General features: G+C 54.3%; 2 protein-coding genes across 2 annotated transcripts in view; one reads left to right on the top strand and one right to left on the bottom strand.

Moving 5' to 3' along the window:
- Positions 1-11039: 11039 nt before the first annotated feature.
- On the bottom strand, positions 11040-13264 carry LOC130157665 (ribosome-binding protein 1-like). The gene is made up of 5 exons (XM_056357550.1): positions 12877-13264; positions 12180-12328; positions 11833-11955; positions 11497-11649; positions 11040-11162 (listed from the first exon to the last, which is right to left on the bottom strand). Exons 1-5 carry the CDS (start codon positions 13259-13261, stop codon positions 11040-11042), a joined length of 933 nt encoding a protein of 310 aa, XP_056213525.1. The 5' UTR covers positions 13262-13264.
- Positions 13265-21845: 8581 nt separating this feature from the next.
- Positions 21846-24271, top strand: part of PSEN2 (presenilin 2) — a 19372-nt gene continuing 16946 nt past the window's right edge. Inside the window, exon 1 of the mRNA XM_056356980.1 lies at positions 21846-21975. The gene's annotated coding sequence lies outside the window, so the exon portion shown is untranslated. The remainder of the gene's footprint in view (positions 21976-24271) is intronic.

Below are 24271 nucleotides of genomic sequence, written 5' to 3'. Positions count from 1 at the left end.
TGTGCCGTACTCTTCTGTGCCTGCAAGACACCAGGACAACAGTTAGTGGGTACAACAAAGAGGTGCAACGGCCTCTCTGGGAGCAGGGAGTCTCCAATGTCCATCTGTGTTTTCAAATGGCACCACGCTCCAAAAAAGTGCTCAGGATTCACACACCCCTGGGTGAGGGCAACCTGTCGACACCCCCCACCCCCACCCCCACCCCCAGGTTTGTGCTCCTGCGCAGCGCAGCCAGCGCACGGTGCTCCAGCTGCACTGCAGGGACCACCTGTGCTGGCTGCAGCAATCTCCAGAAGAACCAAAGGGGGGGAAGAAAAAAACAGGGGTGCAACCAGAGAGAGCCATGAGCACAGTGCCCATGACATGTCCAATGGGACGCTTTTGCATGACCCTGGGCGATACCTGCAGCCCTGCGGCAGTAAGAGAGCCCGTTTTCAGACTGCCTGTGGTGCAGTTTGGCCAAGACCTGGTCTCTCCCTGGGGCACCTGGCCTTTTCTCTGCACCCAGGCGCAGGTGGAAGTGCATCCAGGGTCTCAGCTTTGGAATAAAACACCCCCCTGGCAGGGGAAAGCATGCACGGGAGAGCTTTCCCCAGCTTTGCAACAGCCCTGGCCACCTCCCTTTGCCACCCGCGCCCTGCGGCACTGCTGGCCTCTGCCCAGCCTGGCAGGGAGGATGCGCGGTGACCGCATCCCACTGGGTAGCTGCTCCCAGCGGCCAGTGATGAGAACCAGCCCAGCAATGATGCTACAGACAGCACACAGAGAACCAAGATGCTACCACCTCCTTGAGATGCAAACACCAAGAAAAGGCCTAAGTTCAAGCCAAAGAAAAGCAGAGCATGGCCATTAACCGTCTCATCTCCCCGGCAGATGCCCGCAGGAAGAAACGAGACTTGCAAAGGGAGTGCTGGATGTGGCACTTCTCTTTCCACCTCTGCCATTAACTGGCGGGCAAACCGGGCACAGGGTCCTTTCCCACCCTCCTCTCCACGCTCAGGTTCTTCACCCATGACACACGGAGCAGCAACGGAGACCGTACTGCCTGGTCTGAGACCTGGCAGGCGGGGTGCAGCCCCACGCAGAGGAAGATGCTGCTGCCTCCACTCTTCTTAACCGCTAACCGAAGCCCGTCCCGAGTCTGGAAGCCAGTCTCTTCCGCGCTGTCCCACTCGCGCGTTTCCCCCGTGGGGGCATCACCTCCACGTGGCTCACAACCCCCCAGATGCTGCAGTCAGGCAGTTCATCTGCGCAGGGGCACTTCCCAGGAGGTGCCCGGCTGCGCTTTCTCGTGATCAACGCATCAAGCCCTCGGCTATCAGAAGTTCCCACCCCACGCCTATACTGAAAACATTTTCAAATTTCCTCTTGAAGAGGCTGCAGGTTGAGGAGGGAGGGAGGGGCTGCAAAGGGAGGAGGCAAAATTAAGGCTATAACTAAGGAGATCAGCACCTTTTCAAAACCTCGGTGCTCGCAGGGAGAGACCTCAGAGCCTTTCCCTTTCTAACAGCCGACAGCGGCAAACTCACTCCCAGCCGAATCCGCACCGGTGCAGCCAGGGGGACACAGTGCAAGGAAAGTGTCACCTGCAGCCCCCAGGGGGGTTGTTGAGGGATGTTTCAACCAGCAGCCCAGCTCTCCCTGCCCGCCTCTCCAAGCACCCCAGCCGAAGCAGCAGAGAGCTGGCAGGCGGGCACGCTGCCAACGCCAGCTGGAACCAGCCTCCCCCGGCAGGGCCACCTTCCTACCCCAGGGCACCGCTCGGGATCCCAGCTGATACTACAGGCATCGCTACCCCAGGTCCGCCCAGGCCGTTTCGATTTCAACGGCCTCAGCCGGCTCCATCCCAGCACAGCTGGTGCCAGCTCCCTCCCTCCTGACAACGCAGCATCACTTTGGGATGGTCCCCATCGGGCAGAGGGATTATTCCTAACCTGCAGGGTGAAAAGGGCTGCGTTTCCTCTTCCTGGCAGGAAATAGAAGCGAGGGTCCAGAGAACATGTACCCACGTCCTTCTGCTGGCTTTAGGGCCAGACCAATGCTCCCCGGAGCTGTTCCGGGGCGGAACTGAGCGCCCTGCATTCCTCACCTGGCAACCCCAATGTGCCGGTACCAACAGAGCTGCTGACCTCACAATGCCATCGCCAACAGAGCTGCTGACCTGCTGCTGCCACCGCCAACAGAGCTGCTGACCTCACACTGCCACCACCAGTAGAACTCCTGACCTCCCAATGCCATCGCCAACAGAGCTGCTGACCTCACACTGCCACCACCAGTAGAACTCCTGACCTCGCGCTGCCACCGCATCCGACATAGATTAAAATCTGCCACTCCAGCTTAGGGCAAGGGCATCGCTGACTGATGGCAAACGCCCTCCAACCCCACCAGCTGCTCCCGCCACCTCCCAAAGCAGCTGGATGCTGGTTTGGGCTTTGGGTTTTGGTTGGGGTTCCTTTTGGGATACTAGTGAGAGATGAGAACTTTGCAAGTGAAATGCCCTGTGACGGAGCTCAGATGAGCCCTGGCTAAAACTCACCCGGTGTGACTGAATTTTAGAGGCAGTAGAACTGTGCTCAGGACAAGAGCAGGTTTTGCAATGTCTGTGACACCATAGCTGTGCCATGCAGAGCAGCACATCTGCACCACACAGGCTGGAAACCGTTAGATTCCTTCCAGAGCTGCTGCTGTGGCAGAGGACGTTCAGCCCCGTGTCTGTTGAAAGACACGATCTCAAACATACTGTGCAATGGTAGTAATTAGCAATGCGCTTGATTTAGAGGTGTGGTTGTGATTTCTCATTTGAAAAGGCACTGCGTCTCCACGTGGAGAAGCAAAGTTCTAGTCAGCCTGTCAGACACCGCTAACCAAGGAGTCAACACCTTGCTGCAGCATTCAGAAATGTCACGCTAAGCCGGCCTGGCTTGTAGCCAGAGAGCGCTGCCCCCCCCTCGCTTCCTCCTGCTGCACTGGGCCACAATCTTGCAGCCTGCAAGACAGACAGCATCGTTGTGCAGCAGTGCCAGCCTTCACAGGACAGCTGGCCAGTGGACTGGAACTACCCAGGGAGGCTGTGCTGCACATGCGGAAGTTAAAGAAAGAACTCCTGACAAAATGCAGCTTCTCTCCGCATCAGACAGGCTTGGGTTGGGCTCCCCGCCCTCCAAGAAAAGAATCCATTGTTGGTGCCTTGGAGCAGCAAAGCCTTTCTGGTCTCTACAGCCCAGATTCTCACTCTGATTCTTTCACCCACCTCTCCAGAGCCAGCGGGAGCAGAGTCAGCCATTGGAGCCTGCTTGCGTGTAGCCTCCTCACCCGCCGTATCCAGGGTAGCCCTAGAAAGGAGAGATCCGCTCCTGAGAGAGCCTGCGGTGACAAGGGGACGGTCTGAGCACGCATGTAGTGAAAACGTTCTCCCTGGTGTTTCTACATTGCTACTTGGCGTGTAGCCAGATGTCTCCTCTGACACCCGTCGGGGAAAACCATCCAAATGCCTAAGCTAAGGCAGGACTTACCTGCTTGGGTGACCCGATTGCCTCTTCTAATGTTACTACCAAGTGTGTTTGATTGATTACTAGCATGTTGGAATGCCGCATTATTGTGCGTTTTGCCTCTTTTTTTAGGCAGAAAGCATGAATGCCAAGCAAACGGGCCAGAGGACCTGACCGAGCTTGCATGGCTGAGAAGCCAGGAGGCTCCCTGGTCGTAGCTCTTGAAGCAAGTCCCGTGTAGATGTCATGGAGTGCCACAACTCTACAGGCATTCCATGTTTCAATAGATCAGTCATGTAAAGCAACCATTCTAGGCAAGGGTTTCCCTAACTGTAGGGAAGCTGTCTGGTAGAGTAGGTTTTGGAGATGTAGCTCGTATGTACAAATGACCCTCAATAAATCCCATCTAAGGATTTCTCTTGGTGTATTAATATTTGCATGGGTTGCCCGGCAGCCCAACACTGTCCCCGATGGATTAACACTAAAGGTCTCCCAAAATTGTTGGTCCAGTGCTGCAACGTGTCAGTGTATCACGGGATGAAAGGGCGGTGGGTGGGTGGGTGGGTGGGGTGAGAACAATCTGGTTCCTGCTCTTAATTTTCTAAACTGTAAAAAGCAAAATTCAGTCAGTCTTTTGGAGGCTACTGGTCAAATTGCCAAGCTCAGAACCCGTTTCCCCTGTAACCATTAAATACAAAAGTGAAAACCTCTAGTGAAAGTTAGGCTAAAACGACCTGTTGGCACAAAAACTGGGTTAAATTCTTCGTGCTTGCAGTTGCAGAGCAGTACTTATAAAGGCTAATTCTGAAGCGAAATAGCGATAAAATAGACACACTTTTCTGGAGAAATCGTCCTAATCCACTCTTGTAAACTCGCGGTGCAGGAAACAAGAGTTAAAGGTTCACTCGTTCTAGAGGGTCAGTGTTCTTGTTGTGAAGTGCCTTGAGTTCCCTTTCAGCCTGAGGGATTCTATAAAAACGGCTTTTTGTTGGCATAGTTGAATTTAGAACTACCTTCGTTTCTCTCATACGCACTTACTAGCGGGTCAGATGCTTCTGCGAGACAGAAGCGGCACTGTCCCCGCCGCTCCCGGCACAGCAGCAGGCTGCGCTGGCTCAGCCGCAGGGCCAGGGAAATGGTGGTCCATGACCTCACGCAGCATGTGCCCTCTCTGGCCACGCTGCGCGGTTCAAACCTTGAATTCAAAGGCAGGCGGTGACGGACTGCTCTGACCTGGCGCCCGTGCGGGTCACCGCGCTGGGAGCACAAGGGTTTCCGATGCAAAGAGATCCGCCAGAGCGAAGCTTTGTGACTTTTGAGAAAAGCAAAGCGGCCTGGTTTGTGCTGGGGCTTTTCGCCTGTGTTTCAGTCAGCTCTGAGCTCACCCAAAAGCGGCTCGTCGTCGTCCTCATCCAGGGCTCGTCCTTGCCGAGGTGTCTGCAGGACTGGTCTCTGTCCAAAGTGCAGGTTGAGAAGGAAATGTGGTGACACAGCGGGACTGGTGCTGCCTGACAAACCACGGGAACTCCCAGCCCCAGATCCACCTGATGACGCGCCTCCAGACTGCAGGCATCTTCCAAGAGACAGCCAGCCCAGGTGACGCCGTGGGGGACTTCTGCCTGGGATTTCCTCCCTCGGTTAGGAAAGGGAGCAGGAGAAACCCTGCAAAGGGGGAAGGATGTCAGACCTGGCAGGCAGGAGTGCAGTCTGCACAACGGGAAAGCCCTCGCTCGCATCAGGGACTCGCCTCCAAAGTGCCTTAGTCCCAGGGATCTTTTGAGGGATGAGAAGCCTGAGGTGGCACTTCAGGCCTTGGCTAGGTGCGCTCCCGCAGCTTAGTCTGGGCTAAGGGGCTTTGGGGCGCTCGCAGGAAGTGCCCAGGTGTTGTACTGGCCTCTGGAATACTCCTGCGTGCCACGGCTGGCAGTAGCTGGCAACCTTCAGAGCTATAATGCTTCAGGCTTGTCCCCGCCATGGAGTCAGTGGGCCCAATTTTATTATCTCCCAAGGCTGTTTATCCTGCTGCCGCTGGAGACTCTGTGGCAAGCAAAATGTTTCTTCCTGTGGCTGTTGAAATCCTTTCCGTTACGGTTTCTCCCAGGTCACCCAGACCTTTTGAAAAGGCAAGGCGAGCAGGGAGAGAGAACATGAGGAACGCTTGCTGTAGCCTGGCCACTTGCTGAGGAGGAAACGGCTTCCCGGCAGGACTACACGAAGAAGAAAAAGGCGAAGGGGTTCAGGTGACGGACCCAGCTCAGAGCCACGCCAGCTCAGCAGGACTGCAGCCCAGGTAGGGCAGCTTGGCTGCAGCAAGAGCACAGCGGGTAGAAACCCTTTCAAGTCCACGTGCGGGCAAGGGTTTCCCAACAGCCATTTTTGTCCATGACCCTGGGGAGAGGATTGGGATGGGAGATGGAGACTGGTAATTGAGGCCTGAGCGTGAGCAGCAGGTGCTGCAAACACAATTTAGCGGCTCCAGCAAAGGTGACCTTGGGTGTCTAAGCTGTGGCTTGATAAGCCCGTCACATAGCCAGGCTGAAAGGTAACTCCCGCCGTGGCCGGAATCGGGCAGAAGGATCCAGCATTCCCATCCAAAATCCCCCCGGCTGGGCAGCTGCTTCATCTTTACCAATTAGGTGCCTGCCTGCGGATCCCAGCAGCCCATCTACCTGCGGATCCCAGCAGCCGATCGGCCTGCCCTGAGTCACAGGCTGACAGGTGCCCAGCCGACAGCGCGAGTGCCCCCAGCAAAGCAGGCATGTTGCAAAACGCCACGGGCTCCCAGGAGAGCAGGGGCTGGCCAGTGCTCAGCCCTGTGCTGGTGGGCAAGGCTTGGCTTTCCCTACCCCCTCAGGGTGGACTTCCCCTTCCACCAAGGTGCCGCGGGAAGAAAAAAATCCCAGCAGTACCACTTCAGGTGTGGAAAATTAAGCTCAACCTCTTTCCCCAAAGAGATGGGAGGTTTTTCAGCTTTGCTTAGCAAGAATCTGCCCATCTTTCCTCCTAAAAGAGCCAGCTCGGCGACGTGTCCTGGAAGGGCATCAATGTCCCCCCATGCTGGGGACACCAAATCTGCTCTCACACAGTTTCTGGAGCATCATCAGAGCCCTTAGTGTGCTTGGGACACCGGCTGCCCTCCTTGTATTGGCTGGTTTGGGGGCTTTGTTGCTGCTTCTGTGTTAACGCCTGGGTACCATCTGCCCTGTTTTGCACAAGAGCTCACAATCAAGGGAATCGCTGCTGCAAAAGCAAAAAAGAAAAAGCTGAAAAGCGGAAAGATCACATCACTTTGCTGCACCTGCTGCTGGGGGGCTCTCGCTACCGGGGGCTCTCCGAGGGTGATGGCCACCCCGCTACGCTCAACAGCTTGCTCCAGCCCAGTTTGCAACCCTGGTAAACTTCAGGCATTCCCTCGCTTTTTGAGGATCTCCAAAGGCAAAAGGTATCAGGCCAGGCATGCTGCAGACATGACAGTGCTGTCACTGGCCGTCCTTGGTTCATGAGGTCCTTCCCATGCGCCGCAAAGCCCAGGTAGAGAAACTGAAGGCTAATGGTGGCTGCGGGGAAAAGCTCTGCTCACCGGGTTTGTCCCTCCGGTGCGGGGAGATGGACCTGCCAGAGCCCGGGGTACTTGTCGGGTATGCAGCCTATGCACGTACAACAGGGCTGGGGGTTGCAGCGGCAGCAGGGCTTGTAGTGAGTGCGTGGGGTCTCAGCTGCCGCGCAAGGGGCTGGGGCCACCACCTCCCGGGGACACACAGCCCTCTGGCCAGGTGCGGCGCTCCATCACCTCCCATCCTGAGAGGCACTGCAGGCAGTGATGGAGGGGTGTCACCGAGCCACCCACCGGATCTGGGGAGGCGGGGGTGGTCCTTCTCGCGGCTCAGCGTGACCCCCCAAAGGTGCTCAGCCCATTTCTGCAATGAGCATTGACGAGCTCAGCACTGATGGGTGCCCCGGCTTCTGGGGGCGGCAGCCCTTGCTCAGTCAGCGAAGCCCCAGCTAGCTCGGTGCCTCTGGACAAGGGTGGGAGGCAGGTCTGGGGGGCAGTGGGGGGCTGCGTGGGGGCTCTCAGCTTGCCATTCCCTCAGCCTGAATTCAGCAGGACCCCATCTTCTTGCCTGATCAAAGACCCCACAGCCCAAGTGTGACTTGCACATCCCTTCTCCATCATGACCCAGAAAGCTGCAGTGCTGGGGGGACAGGACACGTGTCTACCCAGTCCTGCCTGCGTGGAGTCTCTGCTGTGTCTGATGTAGAGGCTGAGCACACGCTGACTTCTCTGGGAGCAAAACGGAGGCGCGTCTGGCTTTCATCCCCGTCCTGGCCTTGGTTCTTCACACACCCAGCAGGTACCAAGTACTTTGGGGGCCTTTTCCCCCCGCCAGCTCCTCAAATGCCGCTGATGTCAGCGCTGTGCTCAGCAGCTTTACTGTGAGGAGACAGGCACCGAGCTGTGACATGGTCTCTGCCATTCCCTAAGAAACCAACTTGAAATAAAAAAAAAAAAGAAAAATAAATTAAAAAAAAAAAGCCACAAGAAGGGGAGAGAGAAGGCTGGAGAGCCCGGCAGTGCCCAAGGACCACCACCACGCAGCACCCGCAGGGTCAGAATTACAGGGGTGCGCTGAGGCTTAAGCGAGCAGGAGCAGCCTGCGCCGGGCTGGCATGGCTGTGCTGCTGTGACCTGTCCCCACGCTCATGCTGCTCTGCCCTGTCCCCACGATCAGCCTGACCCCATGGCAGGGGACCTCGGGGTGCACCGCCAGCGTGAAAACACACGTGGCTGGAAGGGAAGGGTTCTCTCCTTTGCGTGTCTTGGAGGAAAAACAGAAGGTATGGCTGTTTGCAGCACAGCGAGCAAGGCGGGGAATAAAGGATCTGCTCCCGGCCACAGCAGGGTCCTTCTTCAGTGACCCCAAACACCTGGCTGGCTTGCAAACTTAATAAAAAATGATCAAATATTAACCGGGCAAATGAAGCAAGGATAAGCTCTTTTCACTACGTCATTGTAATTGCACCGACACCCAGAAATAGACAAAAGCCACCCATCAAAGAGAGGCTTCCTTCCATGGTGGCTCTCACTTTCACACTTCTTTCACTCCAACCAAGAAACAAAAGAAACTATAAAGAAAAAACAGAAAAAAGAAAAAGGAAAAAAATAATTGCAGCAGTTGATGTACAAGCACAGTCTTCCCTTTTCACACATGCGTGGGTTCTGCCTGCCCCGACGTGGCCGGAGCGGCTCCCTGGGCAGCAAACGGTTGGTTGTACAAAACAGTATGAAGATTTTGTTACAAACACATGCCTGCAGTGTTTACTGGTTGGGGTTTTTGTATTATTATTTTTCAGTAAGAAATATATTATAGATTATATAATAATAACAGTGTTTTTAAAACTAGTTGTAAACCTAGGTTTTAGGTCACTAATGGCTTGTAACATTTTTCTACAGTACATTCAGCATATATTTTTATTTTTATTTTTAGGAATGGTAAGGTCTAGGTCACAGACTGGTGAGACGGAAGTCCTTTCTAACTTTCCTCTTCCCCCTGGAGAAGGAAAACAGAGGTGGGTTACTCAGCTGGGTCTCAACCTTATCCTCGTGGCAGCTCAAGCATCAAAGCGTTTCACAGGTGGGCCAGGTCCTGCCTTTTGAGCAGGGAGAACCATGACCACCATCTCCTATGCTCCCCGAGCTTCCCAAAAGCCACCCAGATGGTTTCTGGCAGCAAGTGCCACCTTGTCTCTGGTTTTCAACCACTGCCTGACACGCGCTTCCCCCTGCCTCCGCCAGCACCAAGGGGAGGGATGGCTGTGGCCACCACAAGGACCATTTCCTGAAGCTGTTCTTTCAACTTCTTCACTGTTTCACTCCATTTGGCCAGATGATCCTGGGTAACCTTCAGTACTCCTGGAGTTTGGTTGTTTCCTGGTCCAGGTCGCTTGTTATTTTTTTTACCAGTTCTTCCGACATGGGAGTCAAAAGAAGGCATCTGCCTGAGCTTCCCTTGGCCCTCTGGTGACCTTCCCCCCTCCAGAACATCTCGGGTCACCTCAGGTCTGCACTGAGCCGCCGCGGTGGCCACAAGCCAGCGATGCGCCACTGCTCCAGCGGCGTGCTCAGAGGCCCTACCTGGGAGGTGTCCTTTAAACACCCCTAAACCCCCAAATCCAGGCACCCCCCGGTGACAACAAACAAGCCACAAGCTCTACCTCGTGCACCAAGGGCTTCAGAGTCGAGAGGGAGCACCCACGTCCTCGTGAGCACCCGCTGGCAGGGGCCACTGGGTTTCCTCTCTCACCTGAGGCTACCACTCATCAGGGTGCAGCATCTAGGCTTCCCCCCACCCTCACAGCCGGCTGGTGAGCTTCACAGGTGAGCGAGAACGGCTCCCACCAGGGCAGCGTGCCCCCTGGGCTTTGCCGGCGATGCGCAATAGAGCTCCTGGCATGTGACAAACTGACAGGGGGTCCGCCAGGCAGCTCCCTTTCCAAATGCGGACGCTCATCTCCCCCCGAGCTCTCCCCATGGCCAGCCCCATGGATCCCACACAATTCAGCCACGCGCCCCATCTCTCTGAGGGGAGCAGGTTTGCAGGCGCTTGCCTGACCTGCAGCTGCTCCACCTCCTTCTGCAAGGCTGACGCTTTGAGCTCCAGGCTCTTCCTCTGCTGCTCCTTTTGCTGCAGCACCTTTGACTGTTCAGGCAGCTCGTTCATCAGCTTGGCGTACTCCTCCCGCAACGTGGCCAGCTCAGGGTTGTGCCTGCACCAAGAGAAGCAGCGTTATTCCAGCCCGCAGGCCAGTCAAGCATCCCTGGCGTTACCCAGGGGGAACACATCCCCCTGTGGGCCTGGTAACAGGGCTTGAAACATCTCAGCGGTGGCGTTCGCCTGTTTCTGGGACACGCCTGGTCCTTCAGGGACAGGGTGCAGAGAGCTGACACATCACTTTTCAAAAGCTGCGTTTCCATCACAGGAGGCATTCCTTTCTCATGAAGGAGAAGTCGCAAGGATCTGTGTTCCCAGACACAGCAGAAAGCACTCTAGGCAGCTGGAGTCTGCTCTGTAATTAGCTGGGCGCTGTTAGTCACCAGCCATTTAAGACCTTCTATAGAAAGGAGCGTGACATTCTTCTCCCTAGCTCCTGTTTGTTCTGTATGCACCAGGCAGGTCTCGGTTCTCTGCAGCACCGCTCCCATCAAGGAGCCAGCTACGTTTCTTTGGAAGTTGGTGAGCACAAGCTCCCCGAAGTGGGGAGCAATGCTGCAGCGCCTTCTGGTCCCCTCTGCCCCCCTCCGCTGGCATCAGCACAGGTGACCCCAAAGCAGAGAGGGTTTCCCCTGCCCTTCCACTTGGGAAAAACATCCTTGTTTCCCCTGCCAGGCCCCCAAAAGCCATTTGGCAATCTCTTCCTCACTCCCTCCTCTACCTCCAGCTAGCTGGGGTGCCTGTAGAAGCACCCTCCAGAAAGCGGGTGGCCAAGCCTGATGGACAGCCACCCCCAGGGCTTGCCAGAGGGCGGCCCCAGGCTCTGCCCCCCGCCCCAGTCTTACTTGCTCTCCAGCCAGCTGCTGGTCTGGTAGAGGGCATCCCTCAGCATGGAGTTCTCCTGCTGCAGGCGAGCCAGCTGCGTGTTGGGGCCGTTCTCCAGCTGCTCCTGCAGGGTCCGGATCTAGGGAGAGCCCAACAGGGGTTAATGCCGCCACCGCCGGTCCCTCTGCTCCCTCCTGAGAAGCCCACCCCATGAGCAAGAGGGACTGGCAAGGAAGCCACAGCGAGGTGTCTGCTGATGCTGAGAGCCCCGGGGCTGCCGCATCCCATGAGGATGCTCCCACCTCCCTCTTCTAGCTTGAGCACCACGGGTCAGGAGCACTGCGGGGCACTCGCCCCTCCCTGAGGCTCTGGTCCCGTCGTCCACCTCGGTCTTCTCCAAAAGACCAGCACCTGCCACCGAAGGCCAGCCGGCAGCCAGCGGAGGAAGCTGCAGAGCACCGCGTGGGGCTCACCTTGTCCTGGAGCTGCTGCGTTTTCTTGACATGCTGCTGGTGGCTGGCCTGCATGCGTGCCTGCGTCAGCTCCAACTCCTGTTCGCAGGCCAGCAGCTGCACCTTCAGCTTGCCCTCCAGAGCCGTCACCTTAGCCCACTCGGCCACCAGCTCCTTCGAGGAGAGAAGCCACCCGGTCAGTCCTGAGCGTAGGAATTTCCCTGCTCTAAGGGGACTTGAAACAAGTGGCCTCCTAGCTCAGAAGGCTTTAAAAAGTGTAACCCTTTCGGAGGTGCCCCCATGCCGTGAGGGGCAGGGCCCGTGCCAGGGGTGCCGGGAGGGCTGCGCGGCACTTACCTTGCTCAGCTCCCGCCTCTTGTTTCTGGCAGCGGCTGCAGCCTCCTGCTCAGTGGCGAGCTGCTTCTCCTTCTCCTCCAGCTGGCGTTCCAGGACAGCGACCGGGCCACCCTTCTGCATGGCCTGCCGGCACAGGGTGGCACATCAGCGGGGACCGCCACCGACCGATCCAACCCCTCCCCCCCACACGCACAGGATCATGCCCTCTGCCCCAGGGAAAATTCAGCTCCCGTCTCTAAGGCTGACCCTCGGGGGACAGCCTGCCCGAAAACGGGCTGCCTTCACCCCTCCGCACCCCCCGAGGCTCGGCCCGGCCCTGGCGGCCACGGCGGTGCTGGCAGCCCTACCGTGTGCCAGGTGTCCTGGACGATGCCCGCTTTCTCCCTCAGGATCTCGATGAGCCGCTGGGCCTCCCCCTCGCTGAACGCCGTGCTGCTGACCGTGGACACAAGCGTCTTGTAGGGCAGGTAGAGGGGCCCATCCGAGTCCGCAGGTGCTGGGGAGGAGAGAGGAGGGGTTGGGAGCGCTCGAGCCAACGACAGGGCTGAGTAGCATCACCTCAGTTGACTTCAACCCCGTAAGTGCCATTTCACGCCAGCAACCGCCCAGATGTCCACAGCCAAGTTTGATACCTCTCTAACTGAAAGCAATGTGACGAGCGCTGGGGACGGCGCTCACCACAGACAAGCGTTCCCTGAGCCAGCTGCCACCTCTGCCTGGCTCTGCTCCTGCTCCTGCCGCCCTGCCACCGCCCTCCATCACACTGAGCGTTTCCAGCCGGAGCTGGGCACGCTTTGCTAATGCCAGGGAGCAGAGACATGGTGGGCATCAGAAGCTGGACACCATCGTGACACAGCCTCCCTAGGGGACATCGCTCCACGCAGCGGTGCTGGTGGCGCAGAGCAGCAAGGTCGTCTCCTGCCTTTCACTAGGCAGGTTCGTTCCAGCTCTTTCTTTGCTAAGGGAACGAGATGACTCCAGCCCTTCTCCTATCCCTCTGCCGGCTTACTCAACGGGGATATACGCAGAGGAACTTGGCCTTACCTGGCTCGCTCTTGTTGGATGCAGCTGCCTTCATGACAGGTCCATTAGGCTTCTGCTCCTCGTGGGTTGGAAGAACATTTGGTTTCTTGATAGTGACGGAGCTGAGAGTTGGAGCACTTTGGTGCTGCTCTGGGATCTTTCCATTTGGTTTCTCTTCCGTTTTCTTTCCCATTCCTTTTTTCCCAACAGCTTTCTTTTTCTTCTTTGCCTCTTTTTTCTGCTGCTGGGTGGTCTTATTGTATTTGCCTTGCTTGGCCAAGGCTTCCTCAGAAGGAAGGAGGACCTTCTTCATGAAGGAGAACAGCAGGAAGATCCCAATGGCCAATACCACCATCAGACCTCCAAAGACTACAACATCCAGCATCTGAGGGTCATAGACATCCATTGTGCCGTACTCTTCTGTGCCTGCAAGACACCAGGACAACAGTTAGTGGGTACAACAAAGAGGTGCAACGGCCTCTCTGGGAGCAGGGAGTCTCCAATGTCCATCTGTGTTTTCAAATGGCACCACGCTCCAAAAAAGTGCTCAGGATTCACACACCCCTGGGTGAGGGCAACCTGTCGACACCCCCCACCCCCACCCCCACCCCCAGGTTTGTGCTCCTGCGCAGCGCAGCCAGCGCACAGTGCTCCATCCGCACCGCAGGGACCGCCTGTGCTGGCTGCAGCAATCTCCAGAAGAACCAAAGGGGGGGAAGAAAAAAACAGGGGTGCAACCAGAGAGAGCCATGAGCACAGTGCCCATGACATGTCCAATGGGACGCTTTTGCACGACCCTGGGCGATACCTGCAGCCCTGCGGCAGTAAGAGAGCCCGTTTTCAGACTGCCTGGTGCAGTTTGGCCAAGACCTGGTCTCTCCCTGGGGCACCTGGCCTTTTCTCTGCACCCAGGCGCAGGTGGAAGTGCATCCAGGGTCTCAGCTTTGGAATAAAACACCCCCCTGGCAGGGGAAAGCATGCACGGGAGAGCTTTCCCCAGCTTTGCAACAGCCCTGGCCACCTCCCTTTGCCACCCGCGCCCTGCGGCACTGCTGGCCTCTGCCCAGCCTGGCAGGGAGGATGCACGGTGACCGCATCCCACTGGGTAGCTGCTCCCAGCGGCCAGTGATGAGAACCAGCCCAGCAATGATGCTACAGACAGCACACAGAGAACCAAGATGCTACCACCTCCTTGAGATGCAAACACCAAGAAAAGGCCTAAGTTCAAGCCAAAGAAAAGCAGAGCATGGCCATTAACCGTCTCATCTCCCCGGCAGATGCCCGCAGGAAGAAACGAGACTTGCAAAGGGAGTGCTGGATGTGGCACTTCTCTTTCCACCTCTGCCATTAACTGGCGGGCAAACCGGGCACAGGGTCCTTTCCCACCCTCCTCTCCACGCTCAGGTTCTTCACCCATGACACACGGAGCAGCAACGGAGACCGTACTGCCTGGTCTGAGACCTGGCAGGTGGGGTGCAGCCCCACGCAGAGGAAGATGCTGCTGCCTCCACTCTTCTTAACCGCTAACCGAAGCCCGTCCCGAGTCTGGAAGCCCGTCTCTTCCGCGCTGTCCCACTCGCGCGTTTCCCCCGTGGGGGCATCACCTCCACGTGGCTCACAACCCCCCAGATGCTGCAGTCAGGCAGTTCATCTGCGCAGGGGCACTTCCCAGGAGGTGCCCGGCTGCGCTTTCTCGTGATCAACGCATCAAGCCCTCGGCTATCAGAAGTTCCCACCCCGCGCCTATACTGAAAACATTTTCAAATTTCCTCTTGAAGAGACTGCAGGTTGAGGAGGGAGGGAGGGGCTGCAAAGGGAGGAGGCAAAATTAAGGCTATAACTAAGGAGATCAGCACCTTTTCAAAACCTCGGTGCTCGCAGGGAGAGACTTTCCCTTTCTAACAGCCGACAGCGGCAAACTCACTCCCAGCCGAATCCGCACCGGTGCAGCCAGGGGGACACAGTGCAAGGAAAGTGTCACCTGCAGCCCCCAGGGGGGTTGTTGAGGGATGTTTCAACCAGCAGCCCAGCTCTCCCTGCCCGCCTCTCCAAGCACCCCAGCCGAAGCAGCAGAGAGCTGGCAGGCGGGCACGCTGCCAACGCCAGCTGGAACCAGCCTCCCCCGGCAGGGCCACCTTCCTACCCCAGGGCACCGCTCGAGATCCCAGCTGATACTACAGGCATCGCTACCCCAGGTCCGCCCAGGCCGTTTCGATTTCAACGGCCTCAGCCGGCTCCATCCCAGCACAGCTGGTGCCAGCTCCCTCCCTTCTGACAACGCAGCATCACTTTGGGATGGTCCCCATCGGGCAGAGGGATTATTCCTAACCTGCAGGGTGAAAAGGGCTGCGTTTCCTCTTCCTGGCAGGAAATAGAAGCGAGGGTCCAGAGAACATGTACCCACGTCCTTCTGCTGGCTTTAGGGCCAGACCAATGCTCCCCGGAGCTGTTCCGGGGCGGAACTGAGCACCCTGCATTCCTCACCTGGCAACCCCAATGTGCCGGTACCAACAGAGCTGCTGACCTCACAATGCCATCGCCAACAGAGCTGCTGACCTGCTGCTGCCACCGCCAACAGAGCTGCTGACCTCACACTGCCACCACCAGTAGAACTCCTGACCTCCCAATGCCACCGTGGCAGACTTAGGCCAAAATTTGCCGCTCCAGCTTAGGGCAAGGGCATCGCTGACTGATGGCAAACGCCCTCCAACCCCACCAGCTGCTCCCGCCACCTCCCAAAGCAGCTGGATGCTGGTTTGGGCTTTGGGTTTTGGTTGGGGTTTTTTGGGTTTCATTTGAGATACTAGTGAGAGATGAGAACTTTGCAAGTGAAATGCCCTGTGACGGAGCTCAGATGAGCCCTGGCTAAAACTCACCCGGTGTGACTGAATTTTAGAGGCAGTAGAACTGTGCTCAGGACAAGAGCAGGTTTTGCAATGTCTGTGACACCATAGCTGTGCCATGCAGAGCAGCACATCTGCACCACACAGGCTGGAAACCGTTAGATTCCTTCCAGAGCTGCTGCTGTGGCAGAGGACGTTCAGCCCCGTGTCTGTTGAAAGACACGATCTCAAACATACTGTGCAATGGTAGTAATTAGCAATGCGCTTGATTTAGAGGTGTGGTTGTGATTTCTCATTTGAAAAGGCACTGCGTCTCCACGTGGAGAAGCAAAGTTCTAGTCAGCCTGTCAGACACCGCTAACCAAGGAGTCAACACCTTGCTGCAGCATTCAGAAATGTCACGCTAAGCCGGCCTGGCTTGTAGCCAGAGAGCGCTGCCCCCCCCTCGCTTCCTCCTGCTGCACTGGGCCACAATCTTGCAGCCTGCAAGACAGACAGCATCGTTGTGCAGCAGTGCCAGCCTTCACAGGACAGCTGGCCAGTGGACTGGAACTACCCAGGGAGGCTGTGCTGCACATGCGGAAGTTAAAGAAAGAACTCCTGACAAAATGCAGCTTCTCTCCGCATCAGACAGGCTTGGGTTGGGCTCCCCGCCCTCCAAGAAAAGAATCCATTGTTGGTTCCTTGGAGCAGCAAAGCCTTTCTGGTCTCTACAGCCCAGATTCTCACTCTGATTCTTTCACCCACCTCTCCAGAGCCAGCGGGAGCAGAGTCAGCCATTGGAGCCTGCTTGCGTGTAGCCTCCTCACCCGCCGTATCCAGGGTAGCCCTAGAAAGGAGAGATCCGCTCCTGAGAGAGCCTGCGGTGACAAGGGGACGGTCTGAGCACGCATGTAGTGAAAACGTTCTCCCTGGTGTTTCTACATTGCTACTTGGCGTGTAGCCAGATGTCTCCTCTGACACCCGTCGGGGAAAACCATCCAAATGCCTAAGCTAAGGCAGGACTTACCTGCTTGGGTGACCCGATTGCCTCTTCTAATGTTACTACCAAGTGTGTTTGATTGATTACTAGCATGTTGGAATGCCGCATTATTGTGCGTTTTGCCTCTTTTTTTAGGCAGAAAGCATGAATGCCAAGCAAACGGGCCAGAGGACCTGACCGAGCTTGCATGGCTGAGAAGCCAGGAGGCTCCCTGGTCGTAGCTCTTGAAGCAAGTCCCGTGTAGATGTCATGGAGTGCCACAACTCTACAGGCATTCCATGTTTCAATAGATCAGTCATGTAAAGCAACCATTCTAGGCAAGGGTTTCCCTAACTGTAGGGAAGCTGTCTGGTAGAGTAGGTTTTGGAGATGTAGCTCGTATGTACAAATGACCCTCAATAAATCCCATCTAAGGATTTCTCTTGGTGTATTAATATTTGCATGGGTTGCCCGGCAGCCCAACACTGTCCCCGATGGATTAACACTAAAGGTCTCCCAAAATTGTTGGTCCAGTGCTGCAACGTGTCAGTGTACCACGGGATGAAAGGGCGGTGGGTGGGTGGGTGGGTGGGGTGAGAACAATCTGGTTCCTGCTCTTAATTTTCTAAACTGTAAAAAGCAAAATTCAGTCAGTCTTTTGGAGGCTACTGGTCAAATTGCCAAGCTCAGAACCCGTTTCCCCTGTAACCATTAAATACAAAAGTGAAAACCTCTAGTGAAAGTTAGGCTAAAACGACCTGTTGGCACAAAAACTGGGTTAAATTCTTCGTGCTTGCAGTTGCAGAGCAGTACTTATAAAGGCTAATTCTGAAGCGAAATAGCGATAAAATAGACACACTTTTCTGGAGAAATCGTCCTAATCCACTCTTGTAAACTCGCGGTGCAGGAAACAAGAGTTAAAGGTTCACTCGTTCTAGAGGGTCAGTGTTCTTGTTGTGAAGTGCCTTGAGTTCCCTTTCAGCCTGAGGGATTCTATAAAAACGGCTTTTTGTTGGCATAGTTGAATTTAGAACTACCTTCGTTTCTCTCATACGCACTTACTAGCGGGTCAGATGCTTCTGCGAGACAGAAGCGGCACTGTCCCCGCCGCTCCCGGCACAGCAGCAGGCTGCGCTGGCTCAGCCGCAGGGCCAGGGAAATGGTGGTCCATGACCTCACGCAGCATGTGCCCTCTCTGGCCACGCTGCGCGGTTCAAACCTTGAATTCAAAGGCAGGCGGTGACGGACTGCTCTGACCTGGCGCCCGTGCGGGTCACCGCGCTGGGAGCACAAGGGATTGCCCAGAGAAGCTGTGGGTGCCCCATCCCTGGCAGTTCTCAAGGCCAGCCTGGATGGGGCTTTGGGCAACCTGGTCTAGTGTGAGGTGTCCTGGCTCATTGTAGGGGGTTGGGACCAGATGGTCTTTATGGTCCCTTCCAACCAAAGCCGTGCTATGATTCCATAACTGCCATTGACTTGGATACATCACTGATTGCTTAGTGATTGTACGCTTAACCATATTTTATTCCTGTTCCACTCCCACCACCTTGGCTTTGCCTTTTTGAGTGGAGTGTCATGTTTAGCTCATTTCTGCATACATGAGAAAGCAGTAATCTACACAGCTTCTGTTATGCTGTAGACCCTGGTATGAATGGACCACGAGATGATCTCAGGTCTGTGCAATGCCATGGGAGACATGTACCCAATGAGCTTTCACAACAGGACGGGTTACTGTCCCCTTATGATGGAAGCGTGCTTCCAAGAGTCAGATCAATAGTCTACAGTCTAGGGGACTTTGGATCCGTATTTTGTATCTGTTTTAGACAGAAGGATTTAGCATGCTTTTCAGTACTGGAGTATAAGTCTGAACTGTCTGGTTGGATCTGAGGCTTCATGAATACACCAGTGTGGGATCACTCTTTAAAAACCAACACAGAAGTATGACACCAATACATGATACTTGTCCACAGAGAGCATTCTTTCATGAGCCCCAGCTGCATGCTAAATAATTTTAGGAATGAGCAAATCTCCTGCAGCTATGAGAAAAATGTTTACTTTGGTATTTGATAATGACCTTTCCTTGAGGGACTGCAGATTTAGAGTGGAATAAAGTAAGCAAGGCTCTTGGTAAGTTCTGTCTATTCTAGCATAAAACCTCAGATATGCTTGGTTTGACCCTTATCATACCTTCTGTGTAAGCACAAGATGTTTTAATGTTACTTTGACAGATGGTGTTGTGTCTGTTTCCACTCGAAAGCCAAGGGAGCACCTCAGTGTTTGAATTCGTGTCAGTAGTCCTGTTTCTGGGTACTATTTATAAGTTCTGAAATAAACCAGTCACAATTCCTTGGATATATTTGGAGGATTGTAAGAGTTTATGACCAAAAACTCCCGGAGATCTCCTATTGTAAATCTGTAAGTACTAAAGAGGAACACATTAGGGCAATCCCACAGAATGTCCGTATGTACTTCAGAACAACCACCAGCCTGGTGACAATTGCTTCTGGCATGAGACACTTATCTCTCAAGTTGTAGCTGTGATGCAGCTTGTCTCATGATTTTCCTAGGAACACGCACACTTTACATTATCTGTGAGAGACCCTCCAAGCAAATTGAGCCAAGGTATCCTAGCCTGATAAGCAAGCACATACTTAATCAATACTGCACATATAATGCCTCTAAGTTTCTAAAAGTTATATGTCATGATGAGTTTGCATAAAAGTTGCTTGGCGTTACTTAGATATGTTTACCGTTATAGCATGTTTGCTTATTACTTATAATCAATGTTTTGCAGTGGAGGCATGGCCTGAAGGTTGAATATAATCAATAATATGTGTGGGTTTAGATAAAGAAATGTAACATGTATGAATAGGTCTGAAAATGTTAAAAAGGTGCGCATGATTTTGGTGGGACTACCCCCTGTGCCACCCAGTGCTGAATAAACGTTAACTACTTTACAACCTAATCATTGTAAAGTCTGTTTTCTGCACGTCAGAAATGACTTCACAGATGGCCATATGAATACAACATGGGCTTTTGCTCAGAGTCTTTTAATTTGCTTTTAGGTCAGATGCTTCTCATGTGATGCAGCTAGGAAAAAAACCACAGGAAGGGACATTCTGCCTGAAAGCTGTGTGGTAGTAACACACAAGGAAGTAACTTCAAGGAAGGAGAGACTTGAACAACTATTTGTCTTCCTATTACCCCCTTTAGGATACAGAAAAGGAACACTGAGATAAGCTAGATTTTTGCCTATGAAAACTACAAAGGAGGCAGACAGAATAAGGACTCTCAGGAAGACAGCTGGGTTTCACATACTCACGGACCCAGTGCCATCAGTTCTTGTGCTTTCATGAAGGTTGCAGTACAGGCAATCTTTCCACAACCCCTTTGCTAAGTTGCACAAGACCTATACCTCTTTGCACTTGTCCAACAGGGTGAGAGCAAAAGGGAGGAGACATTAAGATATGGAAAGAAGCAAGGAAGTTGTCTCTAAGCTTCAGGCCAGAGACCTGTATAGTTAATGTCACACACAAAAGCAGCATTTTTGAGAGAAAAAAAAGCTGCAAGTTTAGCTTCCAAAACTGCTGAGGAAGGCCAGCTGGGCTTGTAAAACCAGTTCCCATCCCTTCAGCCCCTAAAAGAACGAGCCTAAGAACAATTTACCTACTGCCTGCACGGAGTTATGGCAGGTCAGGGGTTTCACTGGAACGTGCTTGTTGCTGGCTCAGTGCTAACTCGGGGCAGGCTCAGACAGACTGGCCAGCTGCCAGCGAGGTGAAGAGCAGCGCAGTTCAGACTGTCAGTGCTTTGGTTTTGAAGATGTAAAATGTTTCAAACAGATAAATATTTTTACTATTATCCCAAATTTGTGTCAGATATGTAAGCTCCACATAAAAGCAAAGGGGTATACAACTACTGTTAATTGTGGAAAATACGCGTGCTACCAAAATTGCTCCTTCTGATATTAAACAAACTTGACAAGCAGCTGAGCATACATACATACATACAACACGTGAAGGATTCATCACAGAAATTCCCATTCAAAAAAAGGCCAGCTGGACTGAGTGTCCAGTGAAAAGGAACTCAACAGCTCAGCACAAAGACCATAGATAGACACAACCTCTGAAAGAAACCTATTACAAAGAGCTCTGATACCCTGCTAGTGAAGAGCACAGCCAAGCACACAGTTTATCATTTTTCCTGGACTGATTTTACCTTGGCAAAGGAAAACTGGCCACGCTCTGATAGGCAGCTCTCCGGGGCTCTGAAGAATTTTACATGTTACTTCTCCATGCAAAGTGGCTCAACATAAGGATTACAGACATAAGGAAGGTGTATCACTTGTTACCAGTAGCGTGCAGGAAATTCAGGGAAAAGAATGTGATGGCCAAATTAGATTTGGGATCTGCAAGAAACTTTTTTTTTTTTTTTTTTAACGAAAAAGCTTGTATACTGAAAATACAAACTTCCCACACCCATAGCAAATGATGTGAAAGTGTAATTTTCCTTTATTGAGCTTTATTGAGCCCTTTGATCTATAAACTGAGCAGAGATCAGACACAACTCCTAAAGAACCACTCTGGCCATTTCCTCTGGTCTCTCCGTTTACTGCCCCTGCGCTTCCCTGTTAACGTTTTTATTTCAACCAGGATCTGCGAACTCGCCTAGCTTTCTCGTTTACCGAAGGCTGTAGCATTTAAATGCTTTAAAAATGCCGGTGGCTCAGTTACAGGGTCTGTTAAAACCTATGTTAGGGGTGTAAAGGCGGGCATTTCCAAGCGATCAGCGAGGACGCGGTCTGTGAGGCTGAGGGGAAGCCGGCGGTGCCTCAGCAGGCGGCTCCCGCCCGCCACCGACACACTCCGCGTCTCCACAGCGGCACTGCAGGCAGCGCCGGGCCACTGACAGGCGGGAGGGAGGGGCGGGCCCCGGCCGAGCTGAGCCGTCGGTTTCCCTCGCTGCCGCTGAGGGGAGAAGCCCGGACGTCGGCGCCCGGTTGCGGGGCTGACGGCGGGTCCCGGTGACCCGAGGGCTCCGCCGAGCAGCCGCGACCGCCCCGCTAACGCGGCTCCGCCAGCGTAGCAACCTCATCGCTGGAGGGAGAAGGCGGGCAGAGGCCCCTTCCTATTGGCCGTCTCTCTTCCCATCCTTCCCTCCCATTGGGAGAGAAAGTGGCTGGTAGGCGGGAACAACCGCCGAGAGACAGCCGCTGCGGCGAACCGGTGGGCGCGTTCGTCCCCCCGGCCGCCGTTAGGGCCAGAGTGCGCCGGAGCCAATGGGAGCGGAGGGGAGCTCGTGCTCTGCCGGGAGCAGGTAAACAGCGGCGGCGGCGGGCCGGGGCCGGGGCCGGGGCCGGGACCGGGACCGCCGCCGCCGCCGCCGCGACCGCCGCGGGGCCCAGCTGTCCTCCCTGCCGCCCGCCCTCCTTCCCTCCGGAGCGGCGCTGCCTTCGCGGGGGAGGCTCGGGGTCGCCGCGCTGCTGGAGCCGTGCGAGGCCGCTCCGCTGCGCTGGCCGCCGGGGCCCGGCACGGGGGCTGTGGGCAGGAGGGCCGGCTGGCGCCTGCTGCCGAAGGCGCTCTGGGGTGGGGTGTGGAGGCGTGTGTATTATTATGTATGTCCATATTATGTATATATACAGATATATATGTTTATATGTCTGTTTGTGCATATATATGCGTAAGCTATTGATATATGTATCTGTACTTCTCGGGGTCCAGGATTTCCTTGGGAAGCGCGGCCGGGCCACCTTCGGAGGCAGCCGGATTGCTGACCGTTAGGGAGTGCAGCTGGGGAAACCCCCGCCTGGGTTCCGGGGCTCCCCCTGGCCTCCTGCAAAATCTCTGCCTGGCAGGGCGGTGTTTATCTGTTTGTTTAAGCGTTTGTTGTCTCTCTTTCTCTCCGCCGTGCCCTTGGACGGAGAGGGGAGCTGCCTCAGCCCCGGTGCCCACCCCGGTGCCCACCCGCAGCTCGCGGCAGGCCCCGGGGGGAGCGGGGGGGGGGCGGGCGGCTCCCTGCTCCCAGTGAAGGCGTTGGGTATGATGACACGAGAACCCAGCCCCATCGCAGGTGTCCTTGGGTGTCCCCGCTGTGTCACCTCCAGCACCTGCTGGCTCGGGTGCCCCTGGCAGCGTTAAGACCAACGCGAGTAGCTGCTCCTGCGTGTGAAGTGTGAGCCAGGCTTTGAGGTTTTGACTGGTGTAAATAGGTCTGCGGAGCTGTGGCACCTTTGTGCTGTGATGAGGACGTGACTGCTAGTGTATTTGGGCTTAATGCTGGCAAGATCATCCCTCTGACCCTCTTGGGGAGAGCCTGGTTTCAGCTCTGCTAGCAAAATAACTGGGGCTATGTGTTGTGCCTTTCTTGTGGGACAAAGGAAAGCAGTGCTAGGTCAGCTATGTTAGTGTGCCCTAAAATGGAGAAAGAAGGGTACAAATCTCTACAACTTCCTATAGTGTCTCATGTTTTTTATGTTTGAGTTCTGAGGCTGAAAACGAATGGTATTTGCGAGGTCTCTTTGGACCACTGAGATGGTGTGTTCCAGGTCCCCTGTCATTTTAGCAGTATGTGCATTCTGGCTTTTGTTTATTGGCAAGAAGCTGGAAATCTTTCCTCATAATTTTGGCCCCACTACTTAGGATTCCTTAAAATTTTTTCCTCCTCTTCATATTTACCAACAGCAGTGATTGCTACAGCTGAAACTTAGGAGAACTTCAGGCTGTCAATGTCAGCCAAAGCTTTCTCGTGATCTAAATACAGCAAAACTCCCCTAATTCTATTTAATTGTCATCAAAGAGAACAATATGTATAAGCAGGAATTTTAACTCTCAAGTTGATTATTAAGTGTTCTGCCAGCCTATAGCAGCAGTTCTGTGCTGGATGTTGTACTGGTATTAGTTGTGATGGATGAAATGCAAAGTAAAGGATTTAGGTTTATTTGCAGCATGGTGATGGTGCAGCATGAAATTAAAAGGCAAACTGAGGCTAGACCCTAATGTTAGTGTGTACTGGCCCAGTTTTGTCAAAATCCATAAAGCTGATTTATTGCAGTTGAGGAAAGAGGTCCCTTGCGCAAAGGACATCTGGAGGGAGAGAAATGGTGACTCCTGCAGGCTTCACAAGACTGCTATAAACAGGAGTCATTGTATTCCCACCTCAGCTGCTCCATTATAAGAAACACTTAACTACTGACCTAGTTTCAGCCCCCTTCCATTTTTGCCATACGCTTTTGAGAGTTTGGTCTATTGGCTCTTAAACATCTTGGGATTTTTTTGAATGGAACCTGATGGTTTGAATCTATCCACAAGGGAAAAGAGGAAAACCTTGCCCGATACCCTGCAACCTACTGGGTCAGTTTGATGATCTGGCATGTGTTCTTCAACTTCTTCATTTACTGTACTTGGTAGACCATGCTCTATAGATAGAGCTTACAAATGTTTCCCTCACCCTAAAAGCTCTTCCTGTTGCTATAGCCAGGAAGGAAGCATGCTTGTCCCAGCTCTCCATGCTTTACTTTCCGGAGTTGACCTTCCCCCTTTTCAGCTCAGCCTAGGAAAACACAGTCAGTATGCACCGATGTATTTGGTGCACGAGTAGGAGAGGAGGTTCCCGT

This window comes from Falco biarmicus, chromosome 12 (genome assembly GCF_023638135.1).
Source record: "Falco biarmicus isolate bFalBia1 chromosome 12, bFalBia1.pri, whole genome shotgun sequence".
In the NCBI taxonomy this organism is placed as follows: domain Eukaryota; kingdom Metazoa; phylum Chordata; class Aves; order Falconiformes; family Falconidae; genus Falco; species Falco biarmicus.
This window is presented reverse-complemented; position numbering and strand designations above follow the sequence as displayed.